The sequence below is a fragment of the Gossypium raimondii genome, chromosome 1, assembly GCF_025698545.1.
Source record: "Gossypium raimondii isolate GPD5lz chromosome 1, ASM2569854v1, whole genome shotgun sequence".
NCBI classification, from domain to species: domain Eukaryota; kingdom Viridiplantae; phylum Streptophyta; class Magnoliopsida; order Malvales; family Malvaceae; genus Gossypium; species Gossypium raimondii.
The window spans coordinates 48,334,854-48,357,643 of NC_068565.1; the positions used below are offsets into that span (position 1 = coordinate 48,334,854).

At 30.8% G+C, this 22,790-nt stretch overlaps 1 protein-coding gene across 2 annotated transcripts; it reads left to right on the top strand.

Annotated features, from left to right (window-relative positions):
- The first annotated feature begins 10,732 nt into the window (after window positions 1-10,732).
- On the top strand, window positions 10,733-16,311 carry LOC105786219 (bZIP transcription factor TGA10). 2 transcript variants are annotated; one of them, XM_012612560.2, is made up of 11 exons: window positions 10,733-11,138; window positions 11,235-11,332; window positions 11,783-11,865; window positions 11,966-12,100; window positions 12,211-12,285; window positions 12,361-12,420; window positions 12,501-12,578; window positions 12,653-12,728; window positions 12,814-13,085; window positions 13,618-13,857; window positions 16,012-16,311. In XM_012612560.2, the coding sequence occupies exons 1-11, from the start codon at window positions 10,993-10,995 to the stop codon at window positions 16,162-16,164; spliced, it is 1,416 nt and encodes a 471-aa protein (XP_012468014.1). In that variant the 5' UTR covers window positions 10,733-10,992; the 3' UTR covers window positions 16,165-16,311. The 2 variants fall into 2 exon arrangements, with proteins under 2 accessions (XP_012468014.1, XP_012468015.1); XM_012612561.2 differs by having other exon boundaries at window positions 12,214-12,285.
- Window positions 16,312-22,790: the final 6,479 nt, after the last annotated feature.

Below are 22,790 nucleotides of genomic sequence, written 5' to 3' on the forward strand. Positions count from 1 at the left end.
GATCTATCTAATGTAGTGTGACCTTGTTTTACTTTGTTTCAGTTTAATCCCTCTTTTGTATTTAAAAATATAATATTGTATTATACTATACCATTGTTCTCTGAACTTAATCGTAAGCAGAATTTTTCAATTTTCTTTTTGGTGAATTATAATAATAGGGCAAAGCCCAAACAACCAACGCGGCTAGCACGACTCAAACTCAGGCTACACTTGGAGCGGTAAACGCTCTTAACCATCATATCATCACATGAGATTCAGAATTTAATTTTCAATTTTAATTGACTTGTTTTGGTTTTCTTTATAGGTTGAGACAAGAAATTTATAAAAATTGATGAAAGAACCAAAAGTAAAAACAAATGGCTTTTTTTTTCCAAATACATTCGACCCATTTTTTTTTATAATTTGAGTTACTTGTTTTTTTTAATTACCTATTTTTAAATGTTTTAGTTAAAATTAAATTAAATTAGAGAATATATTAAATATGGATGAGTATATAATACTAATTTTAGGGAAAATTAGTAAAAAATGTCGGTTTAAAAAAATAATTAGGAAATTAGGTTTTTTTAAAATTTAGGGAAATTTAGACTGATTTTGTAGAGAGAAACAAAAAAACGGGTCTAGCAAGACATGTTTTCTTCCCACACATTTTCAACCTTAAGCCTATAAGGGAATCCCATGAAAAAATTTTAGAACTCGAGAATCCAAAAATAATTTTCAAACATCCCATCCCGGAAATCCTAGACGGTCATGGACTCCCGCATGATTTATTTTTTTGAAAATTTTCTCCCTGGTTGCCTATATAAAGGGGGTTTTGCTTCCCCTTACTCCATCAGCTCTCTCGTCCATTGTCCCTTAGAAAATTTTTTAATTGTTATTTTTTGTTGAATGTTGAAATTTTGGGAGGGAAAGTTTGTTTGTGTTGGAGTTTTAGGGAGACATTGTGATAGTTTTAAGGTATGTTTAAGTTCATGGTGATGTGACGGTGGAGAAAAGCTGAAACACGACTCGAGGCAACAGCGATTGCTATGATTAAAGAACTCATTAATAACCACAATCGCTGCTGCCTCGACTCGAGTTTCAGCTTTTCTCCACCATCATAGTCACTCCCCCCCTGAAAGTCTTCTTGCTCCCAACTCTATCACATGTTTCAAACAATGAGGTTAAGGATATTACTTTGATAGAGATGGAGAAAATGAATAAGTTGATTATATTGGAAAACCTCTTTTTTCCCCTATGATTATGATGTCAAACTTATGTATGAGGTTTATAAAGCATCCTCTTCTAGTGGCATGAAACTTGAACCCGTGACTGCAATATCACCATTAATTGGGAGCTTGAGTTGCAATGCGATATCTTCTAAGGTGATAGTGCAGTCCCCATTTTAAAAACGTGTCTCGGTCCTCTAACTTCGCCACTGATTAGGTGATAGAAGGGTGAAAAAGAAATTAGGATAATATTTCAAAACGAAAATTAGGGTTTTCCTTTTACATAATAAACAAAAGTTTATGTTATGGGGGAAACTGAATTGTGATTGTGAGGATGGAAATGTGGACTCAACCAATGAAAGGAGTTGGTAGAAATTGTAGCTACTTCAATGCCCTTTAACAATCATTTTACTTTTTTGTAGCCTCTTCCATATACCTAATCCAAATAATTCTGGGTTTTAGTACATATTGTATTATATATTGTATAAATTAAAGCAACTAGTTTTTGTTTTTGAGTACTCAATTTAGCTATCTTGATAAAGACTGTCCATATGGGAAAAAAAAATCTATAAATAAAAAATACTGATGTTTATTTTTAAGTATAATGGACGTATCTAAACTCCAAATCAGATTTTATATTTTTTTGTACTTTTATTTTAATATACCAAGATAGAATGGACCATTTTCTTATATTATAAGATAGGGTTAAATTATTTTTAGGGTTTAAATTTGATCATTATTCTCATATTGGTATGAATTAGGTTAGTCCTTGGACTAGACAATTGTTCTCCTACAGAGGCCTGGACTTTTTTTGCCCAAATTAATCCTTGAATTGGTCCAAGTTAGTCTATTATATTTTCTTGAAAACCTTAAATGTAAGAACAATTATCAAGTTCAAGCCACAATATGAGAATAATTATTAGGTCCCGAGATTAATTTGGACAAAAAAAGTTCAAGCCCCATTATAGAAACAGTTGACTAATCCACATGCCCCAATATGAAAATGATCACTAAATTTAGAGATTAACTTAGACAAAAAAATTCAAAGCCCAATATAAAAATTATTATAACATTCATACTCTAAATAATAGGATATAATCCTATTTGCATGGGAAGGTGAATTAACTTGGAAATACCCCCAACATTTGCAAGAAGATATAGATACATGCCATATTTATCCACAAGGCACTTTAAACTGGCCAAAATACCATCCAGACGGTGATTTTCTCGGAAAATTGACTGACTATTATCCACGTGTAATATGTCCCATAGGTGCTGGGTTGACGATGCCCTTTCCCAGCTCTTTTTCAAGCTAGGTTTGCGTCGCTTGTCCTTTCAACTGTTCTATATGTCGTATTCACTTCACACGTGTTTTGGCCATCAAATACGAATAACATTTGCTTTTCACACCAGCTCCAATAATAATAATAATAATAACGGTGAATTTTTGTTTTTTAACTATAAATAATAATTATATATATGTTTTTTTATATAATACTTAAAACTATTTCGTTTTTGTAGGTTGGTCCGGCATATTACTCTTTCTTTGTGCCTATTTCGTTGTACAACCTTTGTAACTTCGTGGTACACTCATGGATTGGCCAGCTCCTATTTAGAAGGTTGCAATTTCTTAACCACTGCAGTTCCTACCCCTGCTAATTTTCTCAACCCATAAATAGAAGGATACTGCGCTTTAACGCATTCGAACCTACGCCATCTTATATTAACAATAATGTTCATACCAGTCGAACTAAGACTCAATCGACAAACCATTGAATTCTTATAATTACATGCCAATTAATTTTCGAATTAATTTTCATCATCAAATCAAATTATTGATGAAACTATCTCAACCATTTAATTTATCTCACCAACTAGTTATTTATACCATTAATCTTTTTTATAACAATTTTATGTATTTGTCAAGATTTTGAAAGTTGTAAAAATGAATATAGTATATTTATAGCATATTTATGTTATATTTATATATATATATTTAAAATTTTAAATTAAAAAATTGTGATGTATGAATAATTTATCTTTTAACTTTATAAAAAATGTCATTTTAGGCTTCCATTTAATTTTTCGCCTCTTTTAACTCTTAAACTTGTTTTGTTTGTCAAATCACCCCAAAATGAATGGAAAAGTTAATGTTTGTTAATTTTGTTGTCACGACAATCCGTAATTATGCCAAAATTAAAAATTTTCATCTATTTTGAAGTGATTTGACAAACCTTACAAGTTTAATGGCTAAAATAGGCAAAAAAAAAAGAGTAAATGGAGGACAAAATAAGTCATTATGCCTATTAATAGTTAGATTTAGATAATATCTTTGATAAAAACTACAAATTTACTTCCATTTATTAAACATTATTTTTATTAATAAAAATATTAATAATTTTATGTAAAATTTAAACATTTTATTCAAATAATAACTTAAGAATAGAATTTATTAATTTTATTGAAGTTGAGGTCTTAGGAATTCTAAAATCCCGTATTAGAGTTTCACTCTATGTAAATCGTATGTAGATATTTTTAAATTTATTATGGTTTAAGTTTCATGATGAATAGATCTTATCTAAATTTATTGTAATCTAAATTCGATTATTAATTCCGATATAAAATTGTTAAAAGCGATTGTGATTATACTTGTAATTTTTTGAAATATAAATATAAAATTTATGGATAATTCTAAAAATTATTAAATAAATGGGGAAATATGGGCCCCACAGTCCTCGAAATGGGACAGCCGTTGGATTGTTTATAGTTTTACTTTGATGTTGTGGGCTCCACTTTCCCTTCCGTTCTTTTTTTCTTCTTCTTGCAAATATCAATTTGAGAACTCTAATCTCACACGTGTTTTGCAGTCAACAGTCCTACCTTTCTCCTTCGTTTACACGTGTCTATAGGAGATCTGTCTGTCCACCCGGTAATAACAAATTTTACTTGTTTCTGTTTTTTTTTTTAAGAAAAAGGATTAATTATCATTAACTACGGATAACTCAAATTGGAGTTTCATTTTTTACACTTAATTTTAATTATAATTTATTTAAAAATAAATAGCTAAATTAACAAATTAGCTGGTTGTGTAAATGATAAGTAATTTCCACGTAAGAAAAATAAATAAATAAATGCCTCTAAAATAGAAGAAAAATTAACAATAAAACAAGATTCATACAATCTTCAAACAATAAAAACAAAATAGTAGCAATATAATAGCAAAACAACAACAGAAAAAAAAATTTAGGTAGCTTCAGGCCTGGTTTGGGAAAAAAAAATCCTACCCGAGGCCCAACTCATTTAGAAAACAAGTCTTATTTTTTGTCCAAGCTCATTTTCGAGCCTATATTTTTGCTCAAACCATCTCACTTTTTGGGTTGGCCTTCGGGCTTGGGCGGGTGGCTCGACCATGATCAGGTCTACTTTTAATAAATTTAATTTTAATCTTTATATTTTGATTTTTAGGAATTTAGTCTCTTTACTTTTCAAATTTCAAAATTCAAGTACAGTTATTAATACAATTAAAATTATTTTGTTAAATTCAACTTCATTGCAACGTCATATTTTTATTCACATTGCTATCAAGTGAGATTTTTTAATTTTAAAATGTCACACCAACAAATTTAACAAAGAAATTTAATAGTGTTAATAATTTCCACCATCATTAGTACACGTTAAACTCAATTAAATTCACATGTTAACCATGTAGTAAACATATCAATTTCAAGTAATCTAAACAGTCGTGCCAAGTATTATTACTTTTAATTATTATTATCTTAAAGTAAAATCGTGATAATAATGTGTTATAAAATAACGTGTAAACTATAAAGTAGAAAAATGAATATAATTAGGAAAACAATAAATTTCATATATATCATTTCAATTAAATGATTTAGGAGAGTTATATAAAGATATCCATGGGAGATTACTTGAATGAATTCTTATAGTAAAAATATTTAAAGAAAATGTGTAGTAAAATGCATTCACATATATAAATTTTCCTATTATTAATGAGTGGGAATTTAAGGATTTTGACCCTACTTGTCTTGAAATTTAACATTGTTAAAGTGAACACATTGAGAAGGTGTGAAATGTTGGTCCAAATATATTTATAAATGTATGGACCATTCAAAATCCAAAACCCCACACAACAATATTATTTACCTTTCAACATCTATGTTCACATTGAATTTAATCTACACTTGCCATAATTTCTTTTCTCAATAATTTATTAAAATGAATTATAGCTCATTTTACGAAAAATTTATTGTTATAAAAACAAACTAATGAGAAATTAACAAGAACTTTAAGGTATGTATCAATGTCACTTTCTTTAAGGTTCCATTTGCCCTCGCCTATATTATAGTGTGCAAAAGAGTTACTTGTAAATGAATCTCGAGGATACAATGAAACCCAATGACTTGTCTACATTCTACTACATTCATAGAAACGGTCTATTGAGCACTGAGTGGAGCATAGTAATGATATCAATTTTCTATAAATAATTATTGCATAATAATAGTTTTAGCCTTCCAATGTTTATAGATTCTGTTAATTTGGTCTTAGTTCTAAAAAATCAACAAATTTAACCTCCAATACTTTACATATTCTATTAATTTATTCTTGATTCTTAAAATTCAAAAATAAAAACTTAAAAAATAAAATTTGTTTAAAGGTTTATTTTGATAAAAAATACATATAGAATTATAAATAAAATATCAATAAATGAATACTGCAAATAATATTTAAACCAGTTTTTTTAGAGTTTTTTTTTTATAAATAATAATTTATTTATTATACATTTTGCCTCATTCCTTAGTCCTTGCCAAATTTACCAAGCCTTGGACATTGCCTTTGCCCATAACCACTGGCACCAATAACTCTTATAACTTTGAACTCCTCGATTTTCACATCTTCTATTGTCATGCCATTGAACCAAGAATTGGTTGTGAAGCTACTGACATAGTCTTCCACATGCTAGACATCCAAAACTTCATCCTCACCTATATATCCCAAATCATGCCCACCTTCAAGCAAAACCTCAAACGCAATAAACTCGTTTTGAATAACAACCTAAACACATCGATTCTTACCCTTTTTCACCTCAGGCTATAGGTTTTTACCCAAACTGAACATGGTGGTCATTACTGTTGAAAAAAGAGAAAAGTTGAATCTGCTTAAGTTTTCTTCATGGTTTTTTCCTTAATTTGTTTTAGTTATAAATATTTTATAATATTGTATGTGTTTTTATCAAAAATAAACTTTTAAAATAAATTTTTTAAGTTTTTTTTTAATTTTTAAGAATCATGACCAAATTGATAGAATTTACATACATCGGATGACTAAATTTATTATTATGTAGATAAAAATGCCACACCAACATTCCATTAGTAACTGAAATGGGAATTTTAAACCTGAATGACAAAAATGTAAATGCGCTAATAGACAATGTTTCAATTTATCAATTATTCTTTTTATCTTTTACCTATTTCATTTTACATACTTTTCTTTGGGTGGGGATAAATCATTGACTTTGGGATTTGAATTCTTTCAATTTATCAATATTGTTTCAACCATAAATTCAAATTAATGTGATTTATGGTAGACAATACTTTTAGGAATGCCATTCAACTTTTCAAAGCTTTAACCTTTAAGGAATATAGTTTAAGGTTTTTTTTTTTTAAAATAAAATAGAGATCAATTACAGATATAAGGCAATTGCACTACAAGTTGAGACCCCATCAATTTGAACTTGCTCAATAATATCTGTAGGAATTTCCTTGAACTTGATAAATCCATACGGATTCTTTTACATTGCACCAGCCAACATGTGAGCTGTAGCATTAATTTCTCTTGCTACCTTCTATAAAACCACTTGGCACTTTCTACTACTAAGTTCATTTATTCTAATCACTAAATCCCTATTCGACTTACCACAAGAATTGTTTGAGATTGCGAGAATAGTTTAAGCGTTTTTAAGTGTGAAATAGAGTGATTGTGCTTTAGTTTAGTTGGTATTGTTGTTATTAAATTATTTTATAAATTGGTATTTAAATTATATATATTTTTCATTTTGGTATCTAATTTTGTTTTGTATCGTAAGTGGTACCTAAACTATTCTTCTCTTACCCATTTTATATCAAAATGTTATACTAACGTGATAATTTATTATTAGTTGGAACTTTTAGGAACGAACTTGGAAAATGAGTGTAGTTTAGGTACTAATTTGTGGGTTAAGCCCTTTTAGATATAGATTTAACAGCTGGACTAACAGAGGTACCAACTTGAGAAGAAAAAAATAGTTTAAGTATCACTTGTGACTCCAAAAAAAAGGCACAAAAATAGGAAAAACGAGTATAATTTAGGTACCAATTTGTGGATTAAGCCTTGTTATTACAACAATAAAGAGGCAGTAGGCTCGAGCATACTTAAACATGTACTTCTTCGAAATAAAAATCTTACTTAAAAATTAAGCTGAGAAGATAATTAGATTATTAAAAACTATATTAAGGCTAATAAAGTACCAATTAATTTGTAAAAAGGATAAAAATAATAATTTACATCTTAAATATATATTGCTTTCTTTTCTCAAACTTTTAAAAGCATTTTATTTGCATAAAGTGCTTAGTATTAATCGATTATTTAAAGTTGAAATAAAATTATCTAAACCAATTTTTATTGTTAAAATACTAAAATATGATAAATTACATCAATATTTTGGTGATTACTTTTCAAAATGCTTAGAATTATTTATAGTCTCTCATTTATCCTTATATAATAAGATAAATGTGTTTTAGCGCACTCGAACCCACGTTCTCCTAACAATAATGTCGATACTAACTAAACTAAGACTTAGTCAGCTTTAAGGAAACTCTAAAATGAAAGTTAATACCAATTTGTTTGGATATTCATTGTATTATTACAAATGTTTTATATTATTTCTCTAATTTTAATAGGATTTATATTTAATTTATTCAAAGTGTATATATTTAGTGAATAAAATGATAAATTATTAAAATAAATTCATTTTGATTTAATTATTTTAAGGAAATTATTTGGTACACTGCTAGTGAAATTTTTAGACTTCACAAGCGAGTTAGGGGTTAACAAGTGCCCTATAGGAGTATAGTAAAATATTTTAAAAAAGAGACATGTCAAATTTTTAAGACCACTGTAGAATAAAAAAATACACTACTAAGTATCAAATATTGATCCTTATTTTAAACGCGTTGTATTTTAATTCACTAATTGTATTTAGAATTATATAAGATGAAGTTAAAAAACTATATATTTTAGGGATGCCATATCAGCATATATCACTTTCATTCAAGGCATGATAGTTTTATTACACATCATATGTAATAGTTAAGTAATTAATTAATGATGTAATTGACTTTTCTTTTAAAAAAATTATGCATCATATTTTTAGTGGAAGTGATATATATATCGGGGTCACTAAATTATACAATTTTTTATATGATCAATATATTAAATTTAAATGTTGATGCTAGTTTTCAATAAGGAAGAAGGTAAGGAAGAGAAGGCGGCTAAGAGGAGTGTTGGTTCACCTGTGATAGGTGGAGAGCCGGAGTTCAAGTGCTGAGGGAGAAGGAGAAGGTGAAGGAGGAAGAGACTAGGTTGATACTTAGGTTTTTCTTAGGGAAGAAGGGACATCATTAGTCCCTTGTGCTTTGGGGCTTATATAGAGAGGTAACCCATTCTCTTTAGTGCCACATAGCCAACAATACAAGGAATCTACATGACCGTGTGGTGGCTAAGTGATGGGGTCGTTACAAGTAAGCTGTCACCATATAATGTACTGTGTAGTGACATTCTCATTCATGAGGCTATACAAAGTTGTTAAGACTCAATGGTCCCTACAAAAGATGTGTAGGGAGTAGTACGCTAATGATTCCCCCATACCTCAGGAGATGCATAGCAAGTCCGCTCCAAGCTAATTCAGATATAATATGCGAAGAGTTCTTCACGAACCATCGTAAGTGAGGTTGTATGCAGGCATTTCCTCACAGAAGGTCTTCTATGGGCTATTTCATGTTTTTTGTATGATACTTGCAGTGGTAAGGGCAAACATAATAATTTTTACTCTCACTCCCTCAATTTAATTTATATGATTATATTAGTCAAATGGAAAAATATACATAAGAAAGATTACAATTTACGAAAGGTAGAATGTAAAAAAAGTAGGGCTAAAAAGTAAAGGCACGAAACGGCAGTTGTTGTCGTTTGAAGGAGAGGAGAGCCGCCACCACAACATCTACGTGTAAGTTTGCATGAAAATGTCAATTGTAAATTTGCTTTTTCATAAGGGCATTATCGTCCTTCAATTTAAATCAATATGGAAACTCCACCAAGGAAGCCTGAAGCGGGATTTCCATCCAAAAATGGTTTTTAAATGAAAAAATATTAAAGATGTTGTTGTTGTTTTATTATTATTTTAATAATTAAATTAGTGTGTAATTACTAATTTTTTTTGTAATCGTAATTACACATTATTTTAATAATAAATTTTCACTTAATTATACTTAATTAGAGTATCCCAATTTATAATAACAACTGAGAATTAAAGAAACTATCTATTTATATTTATTTTAAATATTTTATTAAATTAATAATACTAGTTAATTCAACCCAACTCAATTATGAAATTATTAAAATATTTTTCACATCCAATTAAATTTGGGTTAGTATACAAATTCGCCACTATATTTTAGTTTTGTTGATACTTTTAAATTAATGGTAAATTTACCACTCCACTTCAACACTATATTAAAATTTGTTTATTTGAGTGAATTTTGAAATTAAAGTTTAATTTTAATTAAATTTTACTATTCAATTTTAATTTAAATTAATCTTAGTTAAATCCAAATTAAAATGTTTTATTTAAATAATTAACTAATTAACATAATGTTAGCTATTAATAAAATTGTTATTTATAGAAAATAAAGTATTTTTCTATATTTTAAAAATTTCAAGTCTTCCTTCCATTAAATTAAAATCCGAAATTAATATATAATTTTAGTAATTTTATAAAATAACTTATCGTTGACTCTTAAAATAAAAATATTTGAAATACTATTTTCTCATTAAAATTTATTTTTAAATCATTAAAATTAGTATCTAATTTAAAAATCAAATTTAATGAAAAATTAATTAAAATTTAAAGTTTAGTCTATCAAATAAAAGCAGTTTTAGAGTATATAATATCAATTAAAATAAAATATAGTGACAAGTTTTAATATTTATATTTTTATAAGAATATTTTATCTTTTTCATAATAAATTAATAAAACTTAAACCGAAACACTAATGTGAATTTTAATGAATATATTTACTACATAATCATAAATCTTGTCTAATTTCTTTATATTTTTATTACAACTTTTCTAAAGGATGCCTTAAAACCGCTTTATCTAAAAATTTGTGTCTGAAAAAATATTAATTTGATTTTATTTATAGAGAGATAAAAGGGTTTTGTCCTTCATTCATATATGCATTCAAAAGTTTTTTTTCTCTTCTCTGACTCTCTCTCTCTCTCATAAAAAAATTTTTCTTGTTTTGTTTCAAATTATAACCGACTCTTTTATTTTCTTTTCTTTGTTGATGACTATTGAGATGATGGAGCAAGAAAAAGAAAAAGGAATAAAAGGAAGGTTGTTATGCCATTAATGGTGAATTCAATAACTCTCCTCAAAGTAGAACAAAAAGAGCAAGAAGAAGAAGAAGAAGCTTAGCTATAGCTTGGCCTTGGCCTTGGCCTTGTTATTTTCATGGCTACCAGTAGAAGCAACATGAATCACTCCATCCAACTAGACCATCACCATCATCATCAAAATCAAGACCATCATCAAAGTCATCAGATTCCTTATGCAATGATGCAATCATCTTCATCATCTTCCATCCCTGCAAACTTCGTGTAAACTTTTTTTTTTGTTCTTTTTAACTATAAAAAAACTAAACCCAGAATCAACCTTTCTTCATCCTCTAGTTTTTTTTTTTTTTGAATAAGCAGAAGCAAAGAAACTGGAGCTTACGATTTAGGCGAATTAGATCAAGCCCTTTTTCTCTACCTTGATGGACAAGACCCTTCCACTATTCAAGACCAAAGACGTGAGTGTTTTTATTTCCTGCATCTCCTGTCTTGTTTTTTGTTTGGTCACAAGAAAAACATGTTCATGTTTTCAAACAGATTAAATTTCCCAGAACTTTCTTTGACCAGATCCTTACAGAAACAAAACCCAAAAACTAAAGAAAGAATTCAAAGAAAAATAATTTCTTTTTATTTATTATAGCTTTGGACCATGACTTGTAACAAACACCTCTTTATGATCATGAATTCCTTGAAAAAAAAAAAGAATCTCTTTACATGTACTGCCAAGTGTACGTTTAAGGGGTATGGGTTTTGTTTGCCTTTCCCCCCCTCTTTTCGATGGAACAAAGCTACAAATGGATGATGCATGACGATCCCTATGTGTTTTTTTTTCTTACATCTCTTGTCTTTGTCTCCCTTCCTTTTCTTTTGGGTCTTTTTTGAATAATCAGTTTCTTTTATAAATGCAGATCATAGCTCTGGAATAAAGCCTCCTACTCTCAACATTTTCCCTTCACAGCCTATGCACGTTGAACCACCATCATCAACAAAAGTAAATAAAACTTTATATATATTGATCTACAGCTTTTATGGTAAGTAGAAATTATATATATTTAATTTTCAAAGTGGGTTTGTTTTTGTATTTGGTATAGACAAGTAGAGGATTAGTTTCTCCATCAACTAGTGGTTCAAAAAGACCATCAGAGCCGTCCATGGAGTTGGCCAACCCCAGAACTGATAATATTGCTTCAGCTTCTGCTCCAAATCAGCCACCTAAAGCTGTCAAGGTATGATTGGCTCCCTTGCATCATCTTATTGAAAAAGAAAACTGAGATTCCCATGTTTTTTATTATTATTTTGTTTGGAATCTATTGTAACACTGCATGTCTTAATTTAGCAGCGTGAGGGGAATCGAAAAGGACCAACAACTTCAAGTTCAGAACAGGAAGGACCCAAAACACCAGACCCTAAGGTGAGACACTTTGACTCTCTTTTTATAGACATTCAATTATATTGAACCACCATATTGTAATTTTTTTTGGAGCAGACACTGAGAAGACTTGCTCAGAATAGAGAGGCAGCAAGGAAAAGCAGACTGAGAAAAAAGGTCAGCTTGTAAAATGAATTAATTACTACCTACTGGTACTGCTTTCTTTGCTACTAATTTTCTTGGGTTTTTAAACACAGGCTTATGTTCAGCAATTAGAGTCAAGTAGGATTAGGCTTACCCAACTGGAGCAAGAACTTCAAAGAGCCAGGGCTCAAGTGAGAGCATTAAACCACCCATAGTTCATTTTATATCATCTGTTTTATAATATAATTGAAATCTTTTCTTTTAGGGCATGTTTTTTGGTGGTGGTAATATGTTGGGAGGAGAACAAGGGCTTCCTGTTGGAATTAACAACATAAGCTCAGGTTGTGTACTACTATAAATGATCTCTCTCTCTCTCTCTCTCTTTCGTATATATTATAAAGTGAAATATGTTTTATTATGGTGCAGAGGCTGCAGTGTTTGACATGGAGTATGGAAGATGGGTAGAAGAACACCATCGACTGATGTGTGAGCTACGAGCAGCGGTACAAGAGCACTTACCGGAGAACGAGCTCCGGATGTACGTGGACAACTGCTTAGCACATTTCGACGAGGTGATGAACCTAAAAGGCATGGCGGCCAAAACCGATGTGTTTCACCTTGTGTCTGGCATGTGGAAAACTCCCGCCGAACGCTGCTTCATGTGGATTGCTGGATTTCGTCCCTCTCACCTCATCAAGGTACTGTAATCTAACCCAAACTACCACACACATGTTTAAAAAATCTTTAAAACTAATTGCATTAGGATCCTAATTTTACAGTATTCTTTCTTATACAATTTTTTTATTCCTTGTCTTCTATAATATATCTGAGTTAATTTGCACAAAATTTAAGAAATATACTTTTTTAAAAGAAGGCATGAAATTGAATGACGAAAGGTATGGAAAAGTTATTTCTGTAAAAGGATTAGGCTAGTTGTTTAAATTATAAAGCCATGTCTGTTAACTACAAATTGAGGCAGTAGAAAAGAGAGAACTTCACGTTTCTCTTCTCTTCTCTTCTCGACTCTCCACTGATCTCTTTTGTCTTCTCCTTCACGGAAATCAAGGCTTGTTTTCATCTTCCCATCTTTGTTTCCTGTTCATAAATATCCAAGCAAAATGGCCAAAAGTAGTTCAGTTTCAGACTTTCAGTTCACACTTCACATTTCACAACAAACATATATACATAACACGAAGCAAGCAAGACAAAGATAATGTTTTTGTATTTCAGGTTATATTGAATCAGATAGAGCCATTGACGGAACAACAGATAATGGGCATATGTGCATTGCAGCAATCCACACAAGAAGCTGAGGAAGCACTATCACAAGGCTTGGAAGCTTTGAATCAGTCTCTGTCTGATATCATAATCTCTGATTCACTTAGCTGCCCGTCTAATATGAGTAACTACATGGGCCAAATGGCTATCGCCATCAACAAGCTCTCCACCCTTGAAGGTTTCGTTAGACAGGTATGTATGTGCATGCCAACTTTCATCATTTTTTACCTGCCCTTGCTTTGCATTTACTAGCTAGTTAGCTCTCATATTATTATTATTATTATTTGATTGGTGGGCTTGTGGGCCCCACGCCCCATTTATGATGATGATGATCTCACCAACATGGGTTCATACTTCATACCTATTCATATATACTTATGTGGGATCCAAAAGAATTTGGCCGGAAATCAAACCTAACCTCGAACCTAGAAGTCATGCACATATTATCAACCAACCCCACATACAAATATATATATATATATACTAGATTATGACTAAAAACAAAGTTATATAATATATAAATAATTATTATAATATATAAATTTTTAGGAGGCGGTTGCTTTTTACTCTCTTTACTAAAAAAAAGGGGATAAAATAATCATTGTAAGTTAAATTAAATAGCAAATTGATCATTCTGTTAAAATTTTTATCCATTTCTACTCTTAAAAATTTATCAATATGTCAACATGAGGTACCCATGGAACACCACCTGTCATTATCTGGTTATTCCGTTAGCCACACTAGTTTTTAACAGTATAAATGGATGAAATTCTTAACAGAGATAACCAATTTGTTCTTTGATCTAAGGTACGAAGATTAATTTACCCACTTTTTTAATAGAAGGGATAAAATGCAACCTGACTCCTAGTACAGAGACCTCTATGATATTTTTACCAGAGTAAAGCAAAAATATTAAAAATCATAATGTCTTAAATAAAAATCCCATTATGTATACACAATTCTCTATTTCTATATAAAAATATAAAAAGATAAAAATATTCTCGAAAGAATATAATTCGTTCAGTAAAACAATGATATTTTAGTTATTATTCAACCGAGTTAATATCTTATTACTATATAGCATATATATCTGCCATCTCAAAAAATAGTAAGGACATTTCATAGGAAAGTGACATATGTATGGAGAAGTGTTTTAGGTTTGTGGGTAAAATTAAAATGTTGCCCATGCCATCTGAGGATCATCTAAAAATGACCAGGTTCAGCTTGTGTAGATTTAGGTAAATTTTCCCAATATAACATGGCTTATCAGTTTAGAGTAAAAGAAGAAAACAAAAGTTAATTTTATGGTTAAAATTTAGCCAGTTTCTTACTACTACCAATATTAGATGCCTGAAATGTATGAGAATATCTGTCCATTGAAGAATCAAACTCTACTTGTAGTTGTAGGAGTTATGAACTTCGTCCTTTCCTCCATTCCCCCAATGCTTAGCACTCTGGGTTTTCTTTTCTATTGAAAAACGAGATTAGCACAATGCCATATACCTTAGCAACCTCTCAAAAATTTGATAATGTAATTCAAGTGATTCCAATTCAATTAAAGAAATTACATAAAATTAAATCGTGAAATCACATAAAATTATATATATTTTTTATTAATTCACCCGTATTATTTGATTTTACACTCCAACACCTACAATTATCTCTCTTTTTTTTTTGTTGATTTTACGAGATGCGTAAAAAGTGAAATAATTAAGGATTGAATTCAAATTCTTATATCACACGATACGATAATCTTGTAATTAGTTGAAAGTGTTTGCTAGTTGTAACATGAATATGAACAAGAAACAAGTTCAAGAATATTTGCATTTTCAGTACTTTCACATGCTAATGGGTCCACTCCCTTTAATAATGCATATGGAGGTCCAAAGATATGCTTGATGTCCATATGTTTGTGATGTCATGGTCGTAACTGATTGACTTGAAAAGATAAATCTCCTCCAAACTAGCTTTTCTCCATCATTGTTACTTTAATTCATACCCAAAGTTATAAGTAAGTCATTGTACGAAATAATTAAGGTTGAACCCGGAAATTCTCTGTTGAAACCTTGTAGATCAAGCTAAGTAAATCCATAAACCAAGAAATTGAAATGGAACAACTATCCTTGCATAATTTTCAACCTTCTTTTTTTTTTTCCATTTGACAATCAAGTATGGTGCCACAAAGTCATGGGTTGATTAGCAAATTATTAACTTGCCCTTAATCATGTTTTCTTTCTCTCTCTTTTTTCTAAAAAAATTAAATTGCTTATAACACAAAGATTTACATATGTTCCATGTATCATTGGTCTTGTTTTTATTCTATATTTGATATAAATATATATATAGGCAGATAATCTGAGGCACCAAGCCATTCATCGACTGCATCAGATATTGACGATCCGCCAAGCAGCAAGGTGTTTGTTGGCGATAGCTGAGTACTTCCATCGCCTAAGAGCTCTTAGCTCTCTGTGGTTGGCTCGACCTCGGCAGGAACAATAGAAACCCTAGCTAGCTAGGCCTTTTTTAAGTTGACTTTGATTATTAATGTCTTCTTTGATATTTTCATCAAGATTTCTACATATATAGATAGAATAGATTTGAAAAAGTTCATAATTAAAAGTGGGTATAAGTTTCTCTCTCTCTATACATATTTTTCTTCTTTGGCCAAAGGAATATGGATTTGATTTTGCAGATATTTCTGACTGATTAAAAAGAGAATGTTGAGAATAAGAAAGAATAGAGAAGAGGGGTTTGAACTTCTTTTACTATTATCTATTTTCAAAAGAGGACAAAATTTGATTTAGTCTTAGAAGAAAAAAGGATGCAAGTGTTGAATGTATATCTGGGTTTTCTCTGGTTATAGGTTAGAATATAGGATTAAATGATTAAATCATTGGCTCATCTTAATCCTTAAAAGATAAGACAAAGTGGATGGAAATGTTTGGATTCAAAATTGATATAACTTTTAAGTGAACTGCTATTGAAATAATTAGGAGTATGTGAATTCAAACGTATTTAAATGTGTTATTTTATTAAAGGGTTAGGAAGGATTATTTTATGAATTAACTTAATAAAAATATATATTATTCATGGCGTGTTGGTAACTTTTGAGTAAGGTCGAGTCTGTGTTTGCTTCAATCTTTTTTAATTGTTTGTGATAATTCGCTTTAGTTTTTTTTTGTTATTTTTCATACTAATTTTGAGCTTTTATATATTGAAAAACTGACTTTATTTTATGGCTTTTGGATATTATTGAATAAAGTTAAAAATCATAATTTTTTAATTTTTCAAGTAAATAAAAATAATCAATAATTTATATATAATATTATTTCAAAAACAATTTTATATAGCATTTTAAAATTATTTTTACTATATTTAATATAAACATTCTCTTTTACATCATAAAGATTAAAATTAATTATAAATTAAATAACACATAAAATTCAATTCAATTCAATAACTATGATTGTTTTTAACAAAAAACTTTCCAAACACTATCAACTCGGATCGGGTTTCGATTTTCCCCTTTTCTCCCCCCAAAACCTTACTTTTGAGGTAATAAAATAAAGCATAATACGAAGTTGATAATGTAACACCCCATACCCTGTCCAATCGTCGGACCAGAGCTACAGGATACTACAACAGTAAATCAGAACATTCATATGCAATTTACTCATTAATAATCATTAAATCAATGTATAAATGTTAAGTCTATCGTTAACATGCGTTACAAGCAAAATTGTTCTTAATCGAGCTTACGAAAGCCCTTAAATCAGCTCGGAACCAAATCAAAACCATTTTGAAACATTTACAAAAAAAGATAGATAAAAATGTAAAACAATGGTCACACGGCCGTGTGATAGGCTGAGGCCATGTGGTGCAATATCACACTCGTGTCCCCAAACCATGTAACAGACTGTTGTCGTATAATCCAGGGTCACACAGCCGTGTAAATCACTGAGGCCGTGTGAACTAAAAAACACCCTGAACGTGTTGAATACACGACCATGTCAACTAACCATGTGTGACACATGACCGTGTGGTAGCCTGCATACAGCAAAAATAGCACTTTTAAACAAGTTTCATACCATTCAAGCAAAATGACCTAAAATGCTAATTTATGCCATTCAGTCTAACGCCAAAGCATACATATTTCATAGCCAAAACACTAATTCAAATAATCATTTAAACTATGCTCATTGACACCAACAATTCAATAAACTCAAATCAAATACAATTCATACCAAAGCTTTTAACCATTTCATATCACAACCTATTTCATATGCATAATACCATTCAAACTTTGTCGTTATCCTTAACCTTCTAATTGTCAATTTGGCACCAACCACATATGTAACATCCCAAAAATCGGATTGAAAGAAATTCAGTTAGTGAAATCGAGAGTGGTTATGTCTTAAATTTGAGTTAAGGTTGTGATATTATGACTAATGAATTGTTTTGGTTTAGTGGTTAAGTGTTTTGATTATGTGTGCGAGGATCTGGATTCGAATCCTGTTTCTTGAAATTTTGCTATTTTACCTAAACCCCTACCTTTGAACAATTGGTTTACAAGTTAATTGTGTTCAACTGATGTCAAGAATGAGTCTGTTGGTTTAATGGTTAAGCTTTTGAATACTCTCTGATTCTGTGTTTGAAACTTTGTGAAAGTAATGAGAAAAATGTTTTTTTTTTCATTATGCTACTTTGTGAAATTGTTTTGTTTTGTTTTAAAATAACTAAATTCTGTTTTTTTTTCAAAAACTTCTTTGTTCACGTTTGTTTTTCTTCCCCTTCTTCATTTTCTTTTTATTTTTTTCTAACAACTCCGCTATAGGTTTTGTTGAGGAGATTGTGTGTTCTTGGTTCGATTTAAAGGTTAGCAGGGTAAGTCTTTGCCTTTGAATTTTTAGTAATGTTCGCTTTCGCTAGTTTTTGTCAAGATTGAGATTTTCTGCTCGTTTCGCTCTATCCTTCTTGTTGAGTGTTCAATTGATTCTTTTCCTAGGCGAAGGGTTTATGAAGCAAGTTCTCCGACGATCTAAGTTTAGGTGTTACTGTCTTACGAGCGAGGGTAAGAAAAAGTTTCGATTTGAGGATTTTGTGTTGCATGTATTTCGACGTAATTTTGGTTTAGATGTTAGTTTTTAAAGTTCTGATTGCGAATTAATTGTTTGATTGAGGTGTGATTGTCGTTTTAAGGTCGGGAATTCATCCTTGTTGCTTATGCATTGAATCCGTATCAAGTGTGTAACGAAAACCCAAAAAATTATGATCAAAGAGTCTAGAAAATATGTTTGTCGATGCTACACAGTTGTGTGGTAGGTCGTGTAACTCACTATTTTAGAATGATAGGCACACGGGCTGGAGACACGACGCGTGTCTAGGTCGTGTACCTCACTGTTTTGGAATTAGAGACACATAGGCGAGGGACACGGGCGGGTGTCAAGCCGTGTGAAGTGCTAATATGAGTTACATGGCCGTGTGGCCCTATGTGCCAAGTCGTGCAGGCCACACGGGCCAAACATGTAGGCTGTGTGGGCCAAACTTCCAAAATTTTTCCTAAGGCTGTAAACATCATTTGGATCAAACATAGGCCTCCCGTAAGGTCCGTATGATCTAGATTAAGCTATAAAACCCAATATTTATTGATCTATTAGTGTATAATTCGTTATCTGTACGTATGTTTGATATGATATAAGCTAAGTAAGTATGATATGTTAGCGTATAATGTGCTTTTGTTTTAGATGTGTTTAAGGTATGTGATTTATTCAAGTATGATCCGTGTTTTGTTAATTTGATGGTACATTTATGTGTTACTTATTGGATGAGAACCTGCTATATCTGAATATGTTGATTTATTTGATACTGATTTTGATATATAACCATGCATGTGACTTCATAAAAAATCTGATATGATACATTAAGATATGTTACATCTGTTCTGCAAAGTGTGGATTCCCATGCCTTTTGTTTCAGTTGTTTTATGACAACATGTTCTACATGCTCATCATTCTGGTTTTGTATATGCATGCCATGAGACATTGCATGTGGTTTAGGATGATGTGAAAGGAGGAAGTTTTTGACAATTTAATAATCTACAATGTCTGGTGGGTTATCCACAATTCTGTCTGGTAGCTTATCTGCAATCATAGTGGCTTGACCACATATATCCGATCTAGCAATTTTAACTACAATTCTGGTGGCACTATCCACAATTATTTGTTTGTGTGATTTGGTTGGATGAGTTTTGGGGAACTCTATTGGCATGTTTTGAGGAGTTAGGTAGGATGTTTTCTGAAAATTTTGCATTTTAATTTTCTGAAAAATACCGCATTGGCATAGTCATGCATTCTCTATTCTGATTATATGATCATTACAAAATTCTCTACATTACTCTGTTTTGTTTATTGTATTTAGTATGATCTTTGTTTGAGTTAGTTATATACTGAGCTTTATAGCTCACCCTTTTGTTTATCTTTGACTGTTCAAGTAACCTTCTGACTTAGGACTGGATGGTGTGTGAAAGCTCGGATTGTTTTCGCATTTAATGTAAATATGGTTATGTTTCGTAATTATTTGTTTTGGACTTTTGGGTTGTAATTTGTTTCTGAACTTGTTTTGGGCTTCGTTAAATTCGTCGGTAATTAATGTTTTCAAATGTGAAACTGTTAAATCACGTAAGTCGACAAAATAGATTTCAGTTTTCAGAACTAAAACTCTGAAAGAGATTTTACGCTGCAAATTAAGTAATTTCTTAAGCGTTTCCTGTAAATGAACAAATAGTTTTTCTAATCATTGTTTCACATACGTGTATTTGGAAAATACTTACTGAAAGCAATTTTCCAAACGAGTCGATGTAATTTCTCTAGATTCGCTCATAACTTTTCGATCGATTTTGGGGTGTTATAACATAACACAAATTGAGTTACATATATAAGTTTGTATACAAATCTAGTGTGCCAAAACATATTCACAACTTGCAAAGCTTAATCGTCCTATGTACATGCCACAAGTAACCAACTTCAAAACATCAAAAGTCTACCGAATCGAGAGATGATAGGTATGAGTTTCTCGCTGATCCAATTAACATGTTCTGGACGTCCAAAACCTACAGAAAAGTAGTAACACGAGTAAGTATTTAAAATACTTAGTAAGCTCATACAATGTAAACATTTACTTACCTAAATTTCTTATCACATACAAAATCATTATGTAATACAATTATACCTATCAAGAATTCAAACAACATCATTAACATATAAGGATTTGAGCTCAAACATATATATAACCTCATTTATTCACATTTTCATTTCAAACCAAATTATATATTATATCCAAATCATAAATACTACTTTGCCAACATCCAATGGCATATCATCACATTTTCATTCACAATATTACTCAATGAAACTTCGTAAAAGAACTCTATACACAGGTGAAAGTAATAGTGCCTAAGTACCCATTTGGGTTAAACCTACACGAGTAATGAATCATAGTGCCTGGTCACCCATTAGGGTTGAACCTGCACGAATTAGATAATAGTGCCTGGTCACCCATTAAGGTTGAACCTACACAACAAATAGCCTGGCCAAGGGTTAATATACCTGTTTTCTCGAGTCCACAACACATGCTAGAGCTCAGAACCTGCGAGGAATAACTCGTAACCTCGTATACGAGACTTTTACTAATTTTATTGGGATTTATCTCATATTGCACCGCCATTCATAATCACCAACTATCACCATTACCAAATGAAATATAACATATTAACATTAGTAATTTAATTATATTGTATGAACTTACCTGACAAAATCATAGTGGTTTAGCTAGTAGGGACTAGTTTGTAATTTTTCTTTTTTCATTCACAATATTACTCAATGAAACTTCGTAAAAGAAATCTGATAGAGGGTTGCGCACGGACCAAGATCGAGTTGCCAAGTCACGGGAAACTCCTACGAAAAACCCTAAACAATCAGATCTGAAACGAAATGAAAATTAAAAGATTAGAATTTTGAATTTCAGATCTCAAATAAAATCCCAAAACAAAGAAAGAATCAAATTGAGAATAGAAATAAGTGTTAATAAGGATTCTTGAAACCCTAAAGGAGATTGCGATTCTGCCCAATTGAACACCAAAATAGTTTTCCCCAAATTTTGGCAATCTAATTTCTCCCAAAAAGAGTATGGATGAATCGGCAAGAACCCTAGAAATTGGGGATTTTTGGGCTAATTCTTTAAGATAGAAAAAGGCTGAAAACACAATAAGAACAGAAAATAAATTAGATAAAGATTCGGCACAAGCAGAAACAAAGAAAGAATTGACAGTAAGAAATTAAAAGATAAGTCCTAAGAAGCCTTGAAATCCGAAAGATCTCACAACTCCTTCAAACGGCTCTAATATCCCTCCAAAGAATATCAATGGCAAGAAGAAGGTTGAAGATGGCTCCACAATCAAAAGATTGTTAAAACAACTTCTAAAGAAAGCTCAAGAGAGAATTCTTGGAGAAAACCTCAAAGAAAATTTCGCACTCAACAAATCAAATTTAATATATATTTGAGAAGTTCTTTACAAGGTGGCCACCATGCCTTTAAATAGGCCTTATAACTAGTCCTAATCTAATTAGAAAACTAAAATAAAAAACTCCTAATTATTTTAATATGGAAATTCGGTCAAAGGTCTTTATTTGGGACTCTTGGACTGAATATTTACATAAAAATTTAAACTAAGTAAATAAATAAATAAATAATAAAAATAAAACTTTACAACTTGGGCCACTTTGACAATTTGGCCTGATTTTCAACTAAGTATGTATGGATTTCTTGATTGGGCTGGGAATTTGCTTATTGGACCTTGCCTTCAAGAATTTGGGCTTTTGTGACTCGTATCATTCCCCCTTCCTCAAAAAGATTCGTCCTCGAATCTGAAAAATCAAATGGACTCGACTTTCCTCGATCGAACGGGACTAATGGCAATTGAGTCCACTTTATAAGCAGAATAATAAGGGTCGATTTACCTTTTCCATTTAATACAAACCTTCGCTCATCGGGAGCATAGTGTAGTCGAAGCTCTTCGGGCTCATGTAGTGTGATTTTATCTTTGCCTATGTTGATCGTTTGAAAGCGTC